The sequence below is a fragment of the Apteryx mantelli genome, chromosome 19 (assembly GCF_036417845.1).
Source record: "Apteryx mantelli isolate bAptMan1 chromosome 19, bAptMan1.hap1, whole genome shotgun sequence".
Taxonomy (NCBI): Eukaryota; Metazoa; Chordata; class Aves; order Apterygiformes; family Apterygidae; genus Apteryx; species Apteryx mantelli.
Window position 1 is genome coordinate 6,193,157 of NC_089996.1, and position 20,696 is coordinate 6,213,852.

The 20,696-nt window shown below is 42.8% G+C and overlaps 1 protein-coding gene across 1 annotated transcript in view; it reads left to right on the forward strand.

Moving 5' to 3' along the window:
- SHISA6 (shisa family member 6) overlaps positions 1-20,696 on the forward strand; it is a 262,667-nt gene that overhangs the window by 61,914 nt on the left and 180,057 nt on the right. The window contains exon 3 of the mRNA XM_067308317.1: positions 4,540-4,635. Within this exon, the coding sequence (XP_067164418.1) occupies positions 4,540-4,635 (96 nt within the window). The remainder of the gene's footprint in view (positions 1-4,539; positions 4,636-20,696) is intronic.

Consider the following 20,696-nt stretch of genomic DNA (forward strand, 5'->3'; position numbering starts at 1 on the left):
TGCTGTATCTTGTAATAAAATAAGAGAGAAAGAGAAAAAAAAAATTCATGTTTCTCCTTGTTTTAATTTATTTGGGAAATTATAAGTAGCATAAGTGTTAATCTTCATTTGCTTTGGTAACACACAGTCTTTCTGAACTCCTGCTTATTTCTTTTAATAGAAAAAACTGTGAGCCTGTGTGCATCTAAAAGTGTGCATGCATTACAGCACACAGATATGAGTGTAAGCAAGAACAGAGAGTGAGAGAGCAGGAGCAAGCCTGTTCTAGAGAGTAAGACATAGTGGTCTGAAACATTTTAAATCTTATACTAACTGTAAGAAATAGGGCTTAAAGATGTAAAATCTCTAGAGAAATTGTGTGTTAAAAGATAGCATGTTCTGTGCCATGAGATCAGGTAGGTGGGTGGTTGCTTTGCTTTGGAAGTAGAATGTGCTGTAAGACTCAATCGTAATAAAATCTGGCTGTCGTACAGCACTCTTCATTCACCGATCACAGAGTGCTTTGCAGGCAGAGTAACCCCCTTCGCAAACAGAGAAGCAGAGGCCCGTAGAGAGGACTTAGCCACTCCACTACCTTGCTGGAACGCCAGTCAGATGACGACATTGGTTATGAACTTAGATGGGCACCAGCAATCCCCAGAGAGGGTTAACACGTGGTAGGTACATAGGACACCTGGATATGAAAAGCTGGCAGACAGCAGCTAATTTCACCCAGAGCAGGAGATGTGAAAGAGGGAAAGAGCATGCTGGGAGCCTGAGGACATGAATGTGCTGGGCTGTGTTACCTTGCCTTGGTCATGACACAGACCTGTTGCTACTCTTGTTTTATCTGACTTCTCTTAGGCCTCAGGTGCTGCCTCTAGGTCCTGGGTTTCAGTTCCCCAACAGCCCATGAAACATTTTGTATGTGCTTCCAGGGAAATACAACACAAAAAGGCAGTTTTTCTCTGATGTGATTTCACGTGGGGGAGGAGGATGAGCAATGTCAATAGTGCCTGTAGACAGCAGGTATAAGGTAGCAGTCAAACTTTCCTCATGCTGTCTACATAGCAGATCTTCTTGAGGGATGTCCACATTTCTAGCTACCGGGGGTTCCACAACAGCTTCATGCTTCCACTTTGCGCCCCATAGTGCAGCCCTATAATGGTGTATGTACCACCCTGAATCTGCTATAGTCTCCAGAACCAGGAAAGGCTCAAGGTAACCTTGAAGGGTTTCAGACAGAGGTCCTTTCTGTCTGCAATGGCAAGGTTTATTTGGTTGGGTGTCAGCTGGAAATAAAAAGCTCAAGTATTTTGGAAAGAATGCCACTTTCAATAGAAAATTAGTCCATTTACACTGTTGTTTTTTAAGGAATTAGGACATTTTTAGCTCTCTCACCACAGGACAGTGGGGAACATCTAGCTTCAGCCTGTTAAAATTAAGCATCTAGATTAAGTTCCATGGGCTCCTTTGTAGCCCATGGGACAGGCATCTCCCTAAGTAATTCATCTCAGTTGAATTCATGGCCGAATCCCCTTTTGGTGGGTCCGGTCCCTCTCTGCCAACTGTGGAAGGAATCCAAACAGCTAGATTAGAGCACACACAACTAAAGGTAGGTAGGAGGAAAACAGCCCTAACTGAGAGAGAAACAGGGGTGTTTTCTGGTTTTTGCATAGCCCTGTCTGCACCTCCCACATTTCTGCATTCTGGTCTCCTTACACTTGAGCTCCTTTAACTCTAGGGAGGCTGCTGGACATGTGCATGGAAGGTAAGAAACAGGGAGAGCATTCAGTTTCAGTGTGAAACATTTCAGTTGAGAAGAGATTATAAAAAAGTCTGTTTGAATAACAGCACCTGTGCTTAGCCCACCAGCTCCCCTCTAGGCACTTCTAAAAGTGAAAGCTGTATATCAGAATTTTTACACTGGAAAGCCAAGAGAAATGATCACAAGTGAGCAGGATTAAAGAACCATGTCAAACAGACATAGCATCCCAGAATGTATCTGTAAAAAGGAAAAAAAAACAGAAATAAAAATCCTGCTGCTTGAACTGTAGAAATGCAAGTTTCTCATGGGAAAATGTGATTGCTGTTCAAATGCTAATGGGTTGTTATCACAAGAATCTCTTAATTTAACTATTATGCACTATGAGAAGGGGCAGAGCAAGGTTCAGAGAGCAAATGACTGATGAACAATCTTCAATCTTCCAGTAAATCTTTGCTTTTCATATACTCCCCCTTGCTGATCTCTGACTTAGACCGATCCTCCAAGGGATATATGAAAGACAACCCTGACTTCAGCTAGAAGTAATAGCACATATTTGTGTGTCTCTTTTATCCTTGTTTAAAAGGCAAAGTTATGGCACTGATAGAGTGTCAGCCACCAGAACAGCTGGCTCTGAAAGCATAGAAATTGATGGTATATGAGCAAAGGTTGGCTTACTGGAAAGGAAAAAAAAAAGTAGCACATTTTAGAAAAGTGATACAGAAGGGGGGGGTGTGAATTGGGCATTGCATGCACAAACTATCTCTGCAGGCTTCTCAGGATAGAAGGAAACATCACACGAAGCAAGAATAGCTTGCAGGGACTTAGGGGCAAAGGTCTGCCACCCTTTCCTAGGAACACAGCAGCCAGGGATTGCAAGTGCTACCTAAAAAGAAGAGAGCAAGAGACCATGTTCTCTCCTGTGGAAGCAGAAAATCCTTCTTCCTTTGTTCTGGAAGCATTCTCCTCAGCCATTTTATGAGTGGATGACTTCACATTTGAAGGTGTTTGCTACCACCTTGCATTGCTATAAATGTAAGAAGAAAACTGTCTTGCTGTTAAAACTGCCAAACTTGTATGAGTAATTTATGTGTGTTTTGAGAAGTTTATGGGGAGCACTTTATTGACTTTGACCAGCAAAAATGTGTGAGGGAAGGGAATAGGATGCCTTTTATGTTACATAGGAATAAACATTTTTCAGAAGCTTTGGCATCTCCTGTCTGCCATATGTGAGCCCCCTCCAAGGATTTTCAAGCAAGCTTACATAATGGCAAATTCTCTGTTAGGCCTTCCTTGCTGGCATCCTACCCCAGCGGTGAGTGTGGTTTGGAGCCTGTCCAGCTGCATTGCAGGGTAGAACGGTGGCTATTTTGGGACAGCATAGACCCTGGGAGGGTGCTCATCTTCAGCCCACTCATATGCAAGGTGGACTGTGGTGACATGAGTAATGCCCTGCAAAATCGTTAATAGCTCCCAGGGCACCGGGCTGGGAATCAATGGAAAAAAGAGGAAGAGGAAAACTTTGCAGACTGATGAGGTTTCTTAGTCTCTGAGCATATTATTTTTCACATTGTCCCCAGAGACCCTAAAAGTTTGTGAGAACAAAATGCATTTGGCTTCAGTGTTTGAAAAATAGTAAAGGGCTGCAGTGTCTGTCAGAGGCAATGTTAGCCAGCCAGAACATGGCCCCAGGCTGCATTTCCACCTGGATTCATGATGTCCACTTGGCCCTCTCAGTAGCTTCCTAACTCAGCTCTCCTGCTCGAATGCCATGCACTGTACCATCTGCCGTGCTGGATATCCTGCCACCATTGTTCAGAAGAACAGTGATGCATCACTGACTTGTGCAGAAAGGCACTGAGAAGATGGAGACAAAATAAGGAAGAAGTTGCATTCCCAGCCCCTGAGGCTGCACTACTTCCCTCCCCCAGCACTTATCTTATCTTTGCCTCTTTCTAAAATAAAAGGAATAGAAAAATTAACAACATGAAACAGGGAGGAGATGATAAAGAGTATCAGAAAAATTATCTATGTCCTCTTTTCAGAGCTTTGCATGGTAGCAGGGAGGCAGAAGGCCTCTTTCGTTTTTAAAAAGCTGGATGTCTCCTGATCAGTTGATATTACTGTATTGACATGAACTGAGAAAGCTCCTTAAGATGTGTTCTGCAGAACACTGTCACACTTTAGAAATTATCTGGGGGTGCCATCCAAGGATCAGAGCAAATCAAAGCTAAAAGAGAAAGCCTGTTATTATACTGTTAATGGGGCTTGGATCCTGTCTGGACAAGAGAGAGATTTGCACCTTTGCCTTTATGCTGAGATGAAAACTCCAGCAATGGAGCTTTAGCTGCACATATGCTGTTGGTGGCACAGCTGGAATCAGAAAGAATCAAAGCTTCATCTCTTTTGATTTACAGCTTAGTTCTTTAATCTTGAAGGTGATACCAGCTCCTTGGGAGGGCTGCTCTTTGCAAATGTGAATCTGAAGCAGAGATGGTCAAATTCCCTCAAGCTTGGTATATTTGGTTTGGTGCATTAATGGTTCCCCTATCAGAATCTTTTCATGCCTTGGCAGTATCAAACTATGCAATTATTCTCCTTCATAAGTCTCTGCCTGTGTAGCAATTAGGCTTTTCTGCTGCTATAGCTGTTATGCTATATTATTCCCTGTGCTTGCCATTAATAATACAACCATGTGCTGGGGCCTTGGTACTCAAAATATGGAGGACACAGAGGGGCTGCACAGGATATGGGTACACTGAATAATGGCTTCTTTGTTTTCTTTTTCTTGGCAGGTCACTATGGAAAGGATATTTATCGAAGTGGAGGGCCAGATCTCCATAATTTCATCTCCTCCGGGTTTGTCACATTAGGAAGAGGACACACGAAGGGTACAGTGGAAACAATTTTTTGCTAAATAAAAAGATTGTTTTAAATAAAAGGCTATAACTCAGAAGCTGGGTTCTAAGTCCTATGAGATAACGGTGTTGGACTGCAGTCAGTAGATTTAGTCTAGCAAATATCACTGCAGGTAAAATGCTACTGGCAGAGCCTTTTAAATCCTAGCAAGGGAGACAGTGGTAGAGTGGAGTTGGGAAGCCAGGCTCCAGACTCCACTTTGACTTTGCAGTTCAACAATTTATACTGCTTTGTGTTTTTCTGGGTGCATGGATGCAAACTACCATTGTGCTGCTGTACTTATAAAAGGAAGGGGAAGGAGTGTAATGTTGTCCAAGGGTAGGCAGTTACAAGTCAAGAGTGGGTTTTTGGATTTATTTTGTTTGATTTCTGGGCTTTTGAGGGGGGGGTATTATGAATATTTTATAAAATGGTTTCTTTTTAGGTCTGAAGAAACATATATTTTATGTGTTCATATAATCTGTGATATAATGTACAAACACGATAACACAAAAATATACATATACTGCTCTGTGTATGTTCTGTGTATATGTACTGTATATATAATATATGTTGAGAGACAGATGTAGCTATATTAGATAAGTAACCATATATCCCAGGAGTTGTGGTGACACAAAAGCTATGAGATCTAACTCAAAGTAGCTGGTCACCAGAACCCCAGATGAATGTTCATTTTATGACATTGTTGCATATTTGGTGAGTTTTTATAGTGTACAGTGAGAATATGTTTGGAACAGCTTTCTGTTCACATCCACACTCTGACCGAGTCACACTGGTGCACTGGCAGTGGGTTGCATCACTGGGAGTGCAAGCACGTGCCATGCCAGTACTCACCTGGTTTTGTTTCCTGCTGACTTATAAGACTGTTGTACATTTATATAGACACAATGTATGTGGAGATACGTATATAGACACAATGTACTGTATGTGGAGATGTGTCCATGTGCTCGCCTGGTTGAATGCACCTGTGTTGTTTCTGTGGATGACCATGACTCACAAGTTATTAAAAGACCTTATTTTTTCGTACATTTTCTGCACTTTTTCAAATTCTCCACAAGTGTCATCCAAAGCAGTGTTGGTCCTGTAGAACTGTCAGAGAAGAAAAAAATATATGTATATTGTCTGTGTATGTCTGTGTGTGCTTAAATAAAGTTTACTGAGGCTGAGGCAGCACCCGTGGGACTTGTAATACGATACCCTGCAATTGCAACCTGGCACTGCAATGGTGGAAGGAAAGCAGAGGAAACCACCATGAACCTTCAGGCGGGCTGGGAATTAAAATGGTTCAAGGAAGGACTCGTGGATGGCGTTTCACACAAGGTTTCCTTCTCCCCCCGCCCCCACTAAAAAGGGATTTTACAGTCACGCCATATCACATTAGGCCCAACAATGTGTTAAGAGTGAGATAGCATGTGTACCCCAGCTGAGACGTGGTCTACAGAGTGGTGCGTCCTGATAGCCTTCAAAGAGCACATGGGTAACTCTGAGCAGGGCTTTACAATCTGCTGCTTTGTCTCAGACATTTTAGTTGCTCTTCAATTGGTTTACTGTATGATACACTTTTACCAGTTCCTTCTCAGATAAAAATAAATTCTGCTTTTCTTCTTTAACTTTTGTTCTTTAACAGGGGCTCTCTTCTTCCACAGATGGGCTAGTGGGCCATATCTCTCCCACTGGCTTTGTTGGGAATCCCACACAGCACATTCCCCATCATTAAGGAGATGGGAGAATGGAAAGCAGAAGTCCAGACTGCTTATATACCACCTCTCATGACAGTCACCAGATAGGGTGGTGCTTTCCAAAGTGAATACAAGGCTTTTATTATTGGAAGAAAGTGAAGTATCTTGGCTGTTTATGAAGCTAAAATAATGGATTCACCTTTGAATTTACTTTTAAACTACCTATAAATTCACATCTTAATTAAACAGTACCACAATGTCATTAATTTTTAAATTCTTAATGACAGTCTCACAAGCCGCCCATGACTGATGCAACTGGTTAATGTGTGCGCACACTGTACAGGCAAACTGCCATATTTGCTTGTGTAAATGTATAGATTTGTGTTTGTCTGTGATATAATTGGATTGCCTATTTGTGCTGTGTATGTAAGGGCTTTGGATGTACAAGTGACCTAGGAGCTCTGTCAGTAGGTTTGTGCCCTATATCATTTTGTTATTTCTGTAACCACCACCAGACAGATTTCCTGTGTTCCGTTTGAAGTGGCAGCACAATTGTACTTGTAGACAGGAGAGAAGAATGCTCCAGCAAGAGGTATGATTCTGATTCGTAGCTGGGCAGCTTGGTGCTCAGATTTCATCCCAGTCAAGATCCAGTGCATGAGACAAAGTCTCCACCTTAACTACCATCAGCCAAAACGTTTTGTCCAGCCTTGTTTGTTATACTACCATGGAAAGGAGTTCTGCTTTTAGACTGAACAAAGCTGACGAAGTTTATCTCATTATTTCTTTGCACTGGGAGACACATTTTCGGTGTTTTCTCAACTGTGTTTTGTGCTGTGGCAGGACTCCAAGTGCTGAGTAATGTTTGAGAGCTAATCTATTTTGGGAAGAAGACAAAGATGTGAGACATGCCAAACTACCATGGATACCAAATCAGCATATTCACATGTCTGATATCCACAAGCTCCTGCAAGATTGTGATTTATGATTCTTATATGACACCCCACTGAGCAATGCATCACTGCCTGGCATTTAAGTCTATAAAATCACTATATAGTGTGTTCTCCAAACCATGGTAACGGACTGCACTGTCAGTCTGTCACAATGGACTAGGAATGAATTCAAAGTCTTTAGGCCACAGAAAGTCTCCATGGTGAGAGACATGGCAGAGTTAATCTCATCTAACTTTAGATAGCTAGAAGTTAGACTTTTAATTCTGAGTTAGTAACCTTCAATTCCATGTATAGTCACTGGGTAGAAACTGGCACCTCTAAATGAATTTTCAGTAGATGGGTCCTAGCACCGCTATCGCCACTCTAGCAAGAGAGTGAGCCATGGAGAGCTAGGTCTTTTAAACATCAGAGGGAGGCAGGTGAATCCCACTTGTAGTTGCTAGTATAGGAGTAGATACTATTACTCTAATTGCTATGGGAGTTGCTAGCAGAGTTTAGTGGTGCAGTGAAACAGTGAGGAGCACCGAAGACAAGAACTATTGCATTCCTATGTGGACTAACCTAAAAAAAAAATAATAATAATAATAATAAACACTCAACTTCTTGAGCCTATTCTATTTCTGAGCATCTGCTAGTCTCAGTTGCCTCAAGTTAAGGCTAACCTAACATAGACTCTACTCACCATCCTGCCAGGGCACTGCAGGGCTTTGTTCAGTCACATGGGCTGGTGTAGAGATTACCCAGCCACAACACAACATGGGGCAAACAGCTGCATGGATATCCAGCCACAGTGAATGAACAAGTCTGGAAGAGCAGTAAATTCACTCCAGATCAAGTTCTCCAGATCAAGATTGTTGAATTTTCAGGTAAAAAATATGTTTTTGTGTGTGTGCAAGTGTGTGGGGGTTTTTTACTACCAGCCTCAAAGACTGAAAATAGGATCAGAATCAAACTGGGATCCTCTTATTTCACCAGTCTGTGCCAGTGGTAGAAATTTTGCAGACCAGATGATGAGCTCGTTTCATACCTAAACAACTTCTTTGTTCTCCTGGTAACTCTGTAACAGTATTAAATATAGTGAGGCTTTTGCAGAAAAAAATATCATTTCCAAAGTGAACTGAATACTAGGGGTCAGGGAGCAGAGAAGCAGGAGGAATATGGAATTTTAGACTCCACTACTGCAGGATCATCTCATAGGGAAAAGCAAGACTTTTCCTAGAAGCTTCTAGTTTCTTGTAGGCTTACGCCAGACCCTTGAGGAAGTGCAGCTAGGGCTGCAACTTGAGAAGCAGGGTGAAAAACTCCAGAAGAGTCAAGTGTCCTCAAAGCCTGTCCAATGCCACTTTCAGAAATTTGACATCTCACTTTTGGTTCAGGGTTATAAATCTTACCTGTGCCTGGATTCACTGGAAGACATGCTCTGATTTAGGGCATCTGCAAATTATTCACTTTAAAAAGTCTGATTTAATCTGCAGAGCTCTCTTTTCTTCAAGTGTCCTACTGACATTTGCACCAAAAGGTGTTCCCCAACAGTGCCAGTAGGCAGGAACACAATTTGAACCATGTACCTAAGTCAGTGTAATGTAATTGTTAAAGCCTAGCTACACTGCTGCTGGCATCATTATAAAGCTGCATCGGCACCCTGCAGTGTGGGCAATGTGGAAAATGATTTCATGTAGAGAAACCAGCCTGATGATCAAGCAATAAGAGTTTGGGCTCTCTAGATGTGGTACCAGATCATGCTCCCCAAGGCCGGAACTTCCTGATAATCAATCCCAGTCTCAGAAATGCCGTATTCAAACTATGATCATTGTTGATCTAGACCCGTGTCTACTGATTTCACTAGCAGAATGGCAAAATATGGGACTAAATGCGGGAAAAGAAGTTTAAAGTCACGCCTTAGAAAGCCTAGACTGAACTGCTGCAGCACCCCTTGCAAATGATACTTCCTCCACTTTTTTCTGTGGTAGGGGAATGATTGGTACACAAAGGCTCAAAAATTTTTGAGGATGGTTGTGAGCTGTAGTGAAGCAGAGGATTCAAGAGTCCTTGGTTTCCAGGTGGTCCATTCAGACCAGTCCATGAAGGCAATGATCTGCTAATTCCAGGCTTCCACTTGATGCTAATACACGGGTGGCATCTGGATAGATCTTGTCGCAATAGGAGGTGGCAAGAGCCTGTCTTCTGCAGCTGCTTCCTGATGTGCTATGTAGAGCTGCCTGCAGTCACATTTTATCTGGTGACATTTGGTGCAGGTATAGCAAGATTAACACTCTGAAAGTAGGACTTACCTGCCTGACCCTCTGTTCACACTGCCCTGTAATGTGATTGTATGCATCAGCAGAGTGGCTCAGGCACTCTTTTTGCTGTACAACCTTTCCTGTGGGGTACCCTTGTTTGGCCTGACCTAGGGCCGGCTGAGTGTATGTGCCCGGTGTGTGGAACTAGATGTCAAACTCCCCGACCATAGCCTCACTCTTTGCCCCCTCCTGATAAATATCCTGCTCCCCGTTATGTGACATGATGCAGAGCACCACATACAGGGAGAGGGGAAAGAGAGATCTGCTGTTATCAGTTTCTTGCTTTTTCACAGCAGACTAATTTTTGCATCAAATTAATATTTTTTGCACATATTCAAAAGGAGCAAAAATTGTTCTTTGTCCACTCCCATCTTATAAAATGGCCACCTTTCCTTCATGGGCCATGCACACATGAATCAGTTGTTCTGAGGACAGATGAACTATGTATCCCATTTTCCCCAGGATGCAATGGAAGATGGCTACCACATGGCTTCTAGGTTTGGAAGCTGGAGAGGTGTGTAAGAGTGAGAGGAGACAAGGTACTGTGAGGACAGATGGGAGGGCTGATAGGCTTGAGGTAGCACCCGAGTGCCATGGCTTCTCCCCACTTTCTTTCTCGTCAGTGGGGTCTGATTAGCACTGGCCCAGGGAGATGTCTCTCCACAGGCCTGGTACTGTGTGCTGCCAGTCTGCCTGTGGCCAGACCTCTAGATTAGCTGGATCATGCACTGCAGCCTCCTGGAGATTCAGACCACTCAGGGGAAAAGCACCGTGCTCCCACAGTAATCCAGTTGGCCAGCATCAGGAGATGAAGGGCTTGATGTCAATAGGGTCATCATAGTCAGGTTTACTACGAGACAAAATTCAAAAATAAAGCAACAATGTGCTCTCTCTGTCAGCTTAATATTTATGTTTGTTAAAATGGAGCCTCCTACAAAGGCAAACACAAAAGAGGTCAATGCACCTCTAAATCATACTTAGTGACCAAGATCTTCCTAAGCTGCTTCAGTGTCTCAGCCAGCTGAAGTGAGTGGCAGCTCCACTTTCTCTTCTTTTTCTCTCCTTGGACCTACAGAACTTTCCCAACACAATGTCTCTGCTGTTCCCACTGTGGAAGGTGGTGCCCTCCCTCTGTATGGGGAGAGAAAGCACGCAGTAAATGACTCTTTTTTTGTCAAGTCTATGTTTGCTCAAACCAGGATTGCCAGCTTCACGTTTGCGTGACCATTAGAAAAGCTTGTTGACAATGACAGGGCTGTGAAACATCACAGGTCAATATGAAGACCAATCATTTCCCTCCCGAGATGTCTTGATCTACCTCTCCATTGTATTCCCTAATTTAAACGTTCTTTCTGCCTTCACTGGTTTTTCTGCAAGCTGAAGAATATCTGTGACAGGCTCTGTATTTTATAAATGACATATCTGTATGCAAAATAATCTTTAGGCAGACACCTCAGTGGATTGATAACATTCAGCATGCTGCAAGCTTTTCATACAGACTAAAGATGATACAACATGTGGTAAAATGAGAATGGGTATTTATACTGACACTACATCCTATCCTTGTACACACAGTGGTACACATTCCCCTTTTGCACACACTCCTATTCCTTTTGGACACCCCAGCATAAAGAAATCTGAGTTTATTTTTCTGGTAGCAATTCAGGCACCAACAATTTTACTGGTCCGTTGGCACATAAATATGATTCAGAGGCAAATGGGGGAAAAAAAGAGATTTATTAATTTAAGCATCATTCAATGTTTGAGGATTCTGATTCCTCTCTCTTCAACACTGTCCTGGTTCCCTGCTGTCATGGCTGGTTCCCTGTTGCCCAGTTGGCAGCCTAATGTTCCAGTTTCCTTTACATATCACTGGTTTATACCTCTGTTTTGTTACATTATGGGTCTGAGCTAACACCTGGCACAACCAGCATCAGCCCAACATGGCTACAAAACATACAGTGAATCAAAGTTGCTGCCTCCACATCATTTCATTAGTAGTCTACACTTGCAGTAGACTCATTAAAACAAGGAGGAAGAAAACTATAAGGGTCTCTTTTTTTCTTTTTTTTTTTTTTTCCCATGCCTGCATCTGTAACACACCATGAATAGATTATACAAAAATTGAGGGTTAGGTATGTTGAGTCCCTTTTCTCGTTAAACACTTGTTAGACATTTCATATCAATGAAGAGATGTCAAGCCAGAGCCTGCTGCATCCCAATGAATCATTTTATGTCCATCCTGGATAATATCTAATGATTTTGATGGTGTCTTGCAGTGTGTGTGCTAAGGATCACTCGCATTCTGATTCTAGATTAATTTCAACTATTGCATATTCTGACACTTAATTGTATTGACTTGAAAATAAGATCATTGGGATGTGGAAACTGCTTCACAGCTTTGCAGAAAGATTCCATTACGCAACAGGGCATTTCAATCCTCTCTGAATTATTTAACCAACTTCAGACGCGACAGTCCATTTCTCAGCAGAGTCTGGACAGCTCTCTTTTTTATAGCCTTCTGAATGAATAGCCTCGTGGGAGGAGAGCAGGAGATCATGGAAACCATGCGAATGCCTGCAGCAGTTGTGCAGTATGCCACTGCTGTAGGCAAGGAATGGGGTGAACATAAGCAAAAACAAATCAATCCCCGGGGTCATTTTCTGCCAGATGCCTTGAAATAAATAAGGTGAAGGTCTCACACCCCTCTGCCTTTAGACAAACTGGCCACAAACCTGGTTTAAGCCACAGCCCGGAAAGATTTTCTTGGAACATGGCTTTCCAAGCTAGCGTCTCCCACACTACCAAGCAAAGAACAGAAGGAGGGTTGGCAGCTAATCAGAGAGCCTTTTTTGAGCTTATTAAGGAAACAGCAGGAAAATGACCACAAGCAGGGCACAAGCACATACATCACTGCTAAGCCAGGTTATTCAGCTTCCTGTGGCAAGAAGCCCACAGTCACTCCACAGCCAGCTATTAAATGCTTCCTGCAATGACGAATGAAACGTCCCCTGCAGGAAGCCTCACTGATGCATGTGATGAGGCACTCCTCATCAGCTGGAGATCATATTGTTCACCACCTCAGCTTATCGATGGTATTTTTAACTTGGCCACATCAAGCATGCTTTCAGAAGGATGCAAACAGAACTGCGGTGGGAAGGGAGGATGCTAGCTAGGTTGGGTCGCCTCTTCTTTCTCAGCTGAGGAACCATTCACCAAAGAATCTTGTGTCTGAACCAAACAAGCCACCAGGGACCATCCTACACCTTTATGCATGTGCGTATCCAGGCTGGAACTAGCAATGCATTTTGGCAAATAGTACTGAAATGTGCAAAATTGGAGCTAAACTCACTTTGGCACTTAGCAAAAGGTCATGGGGCATCTCAGCCTTTTGGCCTCAGCATGTGCCTCCCATTACAGACCCAGTCATGTACAGCAGTTTAGGACTAGCCTTCACTGCTGCTATTGCCAAGTACCCCATGTTTCCATGGCAATGTAAGTCACAGAAGTTATCACAGTTGATTCGGTCTCTTTCTGTGGTTAGTGAATTATTTTGCTTCCTACTTCTGCCTCCTGTAGACTCCATTCCATCCAGCACTTTGCTCTCTCTTTACCGCTGAGTTTCCATGGATGGTTTTCAGTAAACTAGTGCTCAGGAATGGATTTCCCTTTCTTTCTACTAGGTGTTAACAGTATATATAAATAAATTGCAGCAGCTGAGAGGAGAAAAAAAAAGCCCTCCTTATTATCGGATGCCCTTTTGTAGAGAGTCTGTCAACTTTCCACGATGTTTTGGCAGCTACCTTTGAATGTTGAGCTGAAGACTGGTGAAAAGCTGGCAGTTACAGCCCAGCTACCTGTAAAACAGGGAGCTTCAGCTGCACACCACAAACTGCTCTTTAAAGGCTGTCTTCTGCACATTTATTTTCAAGAATTGTGGTATATAAAAATATCATTTCCTGCTGCAGTATCATTGAGCATCTCAGCAAGTTGTCTCCCTACCAAGGGATTTTAAGTGCAATTAAGAATCAAGGCACACTGTTTCTTTACAAGGTCACCATTCCGTCTTAAATATGTTTGCAGATTTTAAATAAAGAGTTCAAATATTATGAAAAAATTGGAGATTCATGGGTCCAGATGATGTACTCTGCAGTGGAATTTGCAATTCTGAAGCATCTGTGATCTCATCCATGTCCCTAGAACTTTCACATCCAGGTGTCTGTCTGGCATATGAGGTCTTTGCCATGACCAAAAATTTACAGCTATAGCAAAGCCTGTATATTATATACAGTTTATCTTCTAAAGTACTTTGGGAGGAACTTTGGCTTGTCATCTGAGAAGTGTCTTCGAAGACACAAGCCCTAGATTTGGTTTCCAGATTTGCTACTCACTCATAGAAAAATTATTTGGTCCTAGGAGCTTCAGCTTACCTTTTAATAGTCAGTATAAAACTGTGGAAATCCCTGAGGTGTAAGGAGAGCTTTTTCTAATAGGTAAAGCTCATACAACAAATGCCACAAATGTAATTGGAGACAGTCCTTGAACAGAAAGATTTATACTCTTTTATTCACTTTTTCTACTCGTTCAGATAGATCAGTCTCTGTCTCTTGACAGCGCTTGGGCCTATGGTTGTGACTCTTTTATCGTTTATCATTTCTATTGTGGTAATGTCTAAGGGTCACAGGTGAAGGATGGGAACCATTTTTTCCTAGATGTGGACAAACCAGAGGTAGATGTGCCCAAGCATCTTATTCCATTTTGTGTTGGATTTACTGGTGTGCATAGCTGAACACTTGTGGAATATGATCTGGAGGCCAGTTCCTGTAACAGGACAGCAGTAGTACTAGGTTTCTCAGTTACAACATCACTTTGTTGTCCTGGATGTACTTTTATAGAGCTGTGATTTTTCTAGGCGTTTAGTTCTGTTTCTGTTCCCTGACTGAAGGAATTCATCTTCACGTTGTTCCAGTTTGGTTTAATCCATGTTCCAAGAGGTACACAGTAGGAGAGCTGAGCTGAGCAGTTGTTTTGCAGTCAAAAGGACAGTGACATCCTCTTTGTCTAAGCACAAAGTCTGTGACTTACAATGTGCCATGCCCTTAATCTAGCCTGAAATCAGACATGCTGAAATAGAATCTGCTATTGTACAAGGCCTGATGCTGATAGCATATTGCTCTCCTGGTTCAGAGACATGGTGAAGTTTAGTTTTTCCATGTAGTTGCTTTCATCCTTGTCTTGTCCTATCAGCTGCAGTTACATCCATGCAGGGTTGGTTCACTGTTTCAGGCCAGAGCAAATCCTGTAGACTGAGAAACTTCTCTTTAGATTGTTCTGTCATGACTAATGATACCCTCACTGTCTTAAAGTCAAGCTTGTACTCTAAGCTAGGCGTTAAAATCCTTTTCTATTTGGTGGGGAGAGCCTGGGCATTTCATCCATCCTGATGCCACAGGCTGAGGTCACCAGCAGGGCCTGGATAGCTATTGTCCTGCTCCCATTCTTCCTTGTGTATCAGGATGTAATGTGGACTGCTAGCAGCCTTGGGCTTGTGGGAGATACAGTACTCCCAAGTGAATGTCCAATGCTTTGATATGTTTGGGACGGCAGATGCTGGAAGAAGTGCTAAGAAGGTTTTCCTAGACAAGTGCTTCATTTCCATGCAGTGCCCTGAGGGTGCTGGTGCTCTCATGGAGCAGGACTGCCAGAATCAAGGTCTGTCATAGTTTCTGAGGCTGGTGGTTAGATTAAACCTGCAATTTGTTGTCTGACAGGTGAAAAGCAAGAAGCATTTCTTTTTCACAGACTCTCCTTCTAAATTAGTGGCTGCAGAACAGAGAGCAGATTTCAGTTGGAAGCAAATGATGAGGCAATTCCTGCAGAAAAAAAGATGCATGGTGCATGAAGCCGCCTAGCAGGAACAGTTCTCTTCATGACAGTTTTTATGATTCTTCAACAGTCCTAGGATAAAGTGCATAAACAGAGATACTGGGATTTTGCCAGTAATTCATATAGCTGACATACAGTTTCTGTACCACAGCCTTGTTCCTCAATGAAACAGCTGATTCCAAGCCCACTTTTTTATATTGATTGGTATCTTTGAATTGATTTCAGTGAACCATGGTTTGAATCTGCTGCAGAAAATACACTTGTGTATGTCAGTGCAAGCCATACCACACCACTGTTGCATACCTACCCCTGTCTCTTTCTTGAGAAAATGGTAGTATTGTTTACGCAAGCTCCATTTCCCCCTCTGAGCAATGAATGAATTGAAAGCATGTTAAAGTCTTTTGTTAAATGTAGCTTATATTCCTGGAGCAAATATGCTTATAATGCAAACAAGAATGAGTTTACTGGTCATCTTGAAAATTGATCTCAGAATCTGAGGGTCAAGCCAGGTTTTGCTAATGCAATTGGTTCAAATTCTGTGGACAATGTATGCGATAGAGTAATCTCGAGGTCTGCATTCATGACCAAGATAAGAAAAATGTTAGTGCACACAGCAAGATGCAGATCTGCTGAGTACAAACCCTCGTCCTCCACAGCCACGTTTCTGAAGAGGTCTGCTCTTTATGTGGTGCCATATCTGTGCTCACAGCTCGTGGATTTCTCTTTGGAAATGCAACCCTTCAAATTTTTATTAGAGTACCATGCTCTTATCTCTTCCTTTTATGTCATCGCCCTGCTTCTATTGTTTAAAATGTAACATGTTTTATTCTAAAGTATATGTTACTGTTATTAATTTGTGTTCAGATACTATAAGCATATAATCTATAAACGATATGTCCTCATATCCATTTCAAGCCAGAAAACTAAAAACAGAGCCAGTTCAAATATACAGTTCAAATGAGAATAAGTGGAGTTTCATGTTAGGAGGCAAAATATGAATAAAGACTTTGAAAGTGCCTGGCAAAGCAGATTGAGGGTGCAGGGGGAAAGGGCATAGTAAAAGGTTGCGGGACAGAGAAGATTGTTTGGTGACTACTATACATCCTTTTTGTATAGCAACTAAAGGCATTGAGTTAAAAATGATCAATTCAGAATTGATAGCAAGAAAAAACTTTTTTTTTTTCCACTCAGTGCAAGTATTAGTCTATGGAAGCTGCTGTTCAAGATACAGCTGAGATCATGAATGTACAGGACACAAAACATGGATCACAATACTTAGGCATGTAGTGAGATATGCAAAGTTATTGTGTTAAAATGGGAGTGAAGAAAGGAATATGAGCAGTCATCTCAGGCTTAAGTGCCTCAAACTACTGAGATTAGAGGAAACCTTGTGGAGTTCATGTTGTCCCATAAGTGTCCATGGCAGGGGTTCATTACGTTCTCACCTAGGAGAGTACAGGGCTGGCACAAATCAAGCAGAAGATGAGTCTAAGCAGCACAAAAGGGAAAGATGAACAGTAGAGGATAAATGTGTGATCCACCCTCCAGTGCCGTGAAAGAATGCAGCCCAAAGGACCTTTTTCATTTGAACCCATAAAGCCCTAGACCACTGTCTCGCTTTGCCCATGCTGTTTCTCTGTCCCTCAGATGTTTAAGCACACAAATATGTAGACCCTGCTCTCTACCTTCAGGCTGGCTGCAGATGAAATACCTTACTGGAGGTGCAGTACCCGCAGCATGCCAGGCTGCTCCCTTCCCAGTCCTTCGCTCCAAATGCAAAGCAGAGAAAGAGGCAGGTCCTGTCAGCAGCTTGGCAGTTTTCAGCCCTCTTCCATGGCTGGAGCCAAGTGGTACATCCTGATGCTGACTTTGCCATGTAAAACATATGTATGGCCCAAAGGATCCTCATCTCACTGCTGAAATATCCTCCCTTGGCTCAGCGGGACAGCACCTTCTGACAGGTATTGCCAGTTCCAACTCATGTTTGGTGACTGATAGGAAGAGGTTGTGCAAAATGATCATGTCTCATGTCCCAGTGGCTCTCACAGCTTTTCCTGACTCAGGTAAGGTCTCTGTGCTCCCCCTGTAGCTTCTGTCATGTGTATTGCAGACAACGACTGCTGCTGCTGTAGCTTGAGTGCTCTGTGTGGTCCATTTATCAAACTGCATGTTTGAGTGCACTGCATTAAGACATGATTTTACCATTTCCCTGTCATTGTTCCAGCTACAAAACAAGCTTTCTGGAAAACCTTAAGCCTCTTGCATTATTTCTCAAAAGTGGCTGACAGTCCTTTGAAATTCTTAACATGCAGACAGCAGGCACACAGACTCTGACAGTATGTGAGGAGCACAGACAACCACAGCAGGAAGATCCTGGGAGAGCATGTCCATGGTCTCCATCATGCATCTGTCTCCTACCTGCCACCAAAGAGAGATCTTTCTCCTGTTGTCAGGAGCACAAGGCACTATCATGATCATGTTTGTTATGCAGCTTTCACCCCTTAGATCTGAACAAAGATTTGAATGGAAGAAGGGAACACATAATAGATAGCTACTGTTGGATTTTCTAAACAAGCCTTTCAGAGCTGCTGGCTTCTTTTTCAAATGCAGATAAGAGGGAAGTACCTTGAAATATTCAGGCTGAACTGCAGAAGAGACACTGAAATGGAGACAGCAACAGTAACAGAGAATTCTTACCATTTACAAAGCATTTTTCTCAGTCAGAGCTCTGCACAAATATTTCCCAGGAAAGCCACCCCAATACACTGGGAGACAGTGATTTTCTCTACCTGGCATTTTAGCATAGGTCATGAGCACGGCAAACAGCTGAGATGACTTTCAGGGCATACCAGGGAGAGGCATCAGATCTGGAGCATTTTTAGGATGACCCAGGCAGTGTGGATGAGACATTCAGAAATGGGACATGTTCAGTCTGTCCTTGCACCAAAACAACAGGCTCTGGATTCCCTCATGAAAGGATCCTAACATCCTCATGACTTGATGACATCTGGGTTCTCCCTCAGTTGCTTGCTTATGCAGACATGGGTAAATATGTTTTCTTCAGAAGGATGGTGAGGTATACACTGTCATTCAGGTTTAGGGCAGTCTCACTGGAAAGGTTTTTGCCACAGATCTCTGTGCTCTGGGAACAATTCTGGTGGCAACCAGATCCGACAACAATGCTTTTGTTGTTGTTGTTGTTTTTCTCTGTAGATTCTATAGCAAATCTTGAGAAGCTTTTAGAAGAAAGGGGAAAGGACAGCCTTCCTGTTCTGGTTCTCTTTTTCTTGCTTGGCAACATTATCAGGAGTTTTGGAACCCAGCTGGGAGAATGTTTGTGTGATAATCCTGTGTTGGCATCCTGGAATTCTTGATGGGAGTAGAATAAAGGATAGTTTTTGAGGGAAGGATGGATTATCTGAGTCTTTAGAGTTCTGTTCTGAAAGAACAAATAATTTCTCCTAAGAAAGTGCTGCTGTACCTTTGAGTATATCAGCTTCCAACTGCTCTGACTTTTTCAGGAGAGAGTTGTGCCTATTCCATGCTTTATTCTTCAGGAACTGAATGTATGGGAAATAAAGTAGAGTAGGCAGCTGCATTCCTCTCTTGTCTGCCCGCTGTTTTTCTTGCCAAGATATGGCCTATGCCTAAAAAGTGAAGCCTCTGGGCCTCTCCAAAGTGGGGAGAGAATTTTACCCAGTTGATTGGAGGAGGGCAGCCCTACAGCTAACACCCGGAGCTGCTCCCTGTCCCATGTTATTCTGTAGTCAGACCCTCTCCTTTCTCAGGTCATCCCATGCCTTCCTAGGCTCACAAGAGCTTTGAAGGCTCCCATAATGATCAAGTAGATGGTATATGTTTCACTTTACTTATAGTATCTAAATACTGGGCTTTTAATCTAAGCTGGTCATGCAGGCTCTCTATAGGTAAGGGTGAGAGGTGGACATCTCTGTGGTGGTTCAGCTCATCCTAAGTGTGTTTCCTAACTGTGTACATAAGAACCTAGATGACTAACTAGAATATATGCCCAAGCTTTACAGCTAAAGCCAAGGGACAGTACAGTTTCAGGTGTAGTTTAAAATTTTATCCACTAACACTGCAACCGGGGGAAGCATTTCTCCCTGCCTGTTCATTTCCTTCCTCACAAAGCATCTTCCCTTGTGCCTGCACAAGCATTGGTATGACCACACAAAAAGCCACTGGAGAATTCAAGCAGGATGCAACCAAGCCCGGGTTGGTTTGAACCCAAATCAGTTCATTACGTGCCATCCTGGATGCTGCACTAGCATGAGAGCAGGCATGGCAGGAAGCAAACAGCCAAGAGCAGGGGAGGAGCAGTGCGACTGTTTCAGCAGCACCACTCCTTAAAACAAGCGTGAAACTCCAGCAGGAGGTGAAGCCCACTCTGTAGAGTCACAATATAGTGCATCACTGTTAAAGAGCATGGCATTATAGAAAGGCTACCCCAGATTTGTAGCCGGCATCACATATTGAGATTTGTGTTATGAAGCACAACAGCTCTGGCTAGCAAAAGCTATATTTATCTTGCTTGTATTGATCCTTACTCTGCCACAGCAATTTCTTGTCTTTAAGGATTCCAGGGCGTTTTAATGGAAACCTTCACAGGTATAGAAAAACAACAGCAACAACAATAACAACAATAACAGCAACAACAACAAAAAAAACAGCAACTCCCTGGTTGCTATGTGAAAGTGGAAACTTGATTTTTGAAGCTAGCAGGCTATAGCCACGCAGAGAACAGAGCTTAGGAGGGCACTAATGCCAGATCACAGAGAGGCCAAGATTTCTTTATCTGCATATGTCAACACAAGCCACTCTCACAGAGGTATAGCTTTTTAAAAACACAACCTCACACTCTTTCTAATACAAAGAGGGAGGGCTAAAACACCGCAATCCAACAGTAAGTTGTACAAACAAGGTGTACAAAGCCATGCTCCTGTCAGGCTCTGTGATATTTCACTAGGCTTAGGGAAAGCCCACCTAGGATCTTTTTCTCTAGCATGACTTTCCCTCAAGGAAGATGACAGTGTGAACACGGCTGGAGGCAGATTTGTCTGAACTAGAAGGATTTGAACATGCCTGTACTGGTTTTTTTTTTTTGTTTTTTTTTTTTGGGGGGTGGTGGTGGTGTTGTTTTTCTTTAAGCCAGCTATTGATACCATGCAGGGGCTGCACGCAGCTTTACAAACCGTAT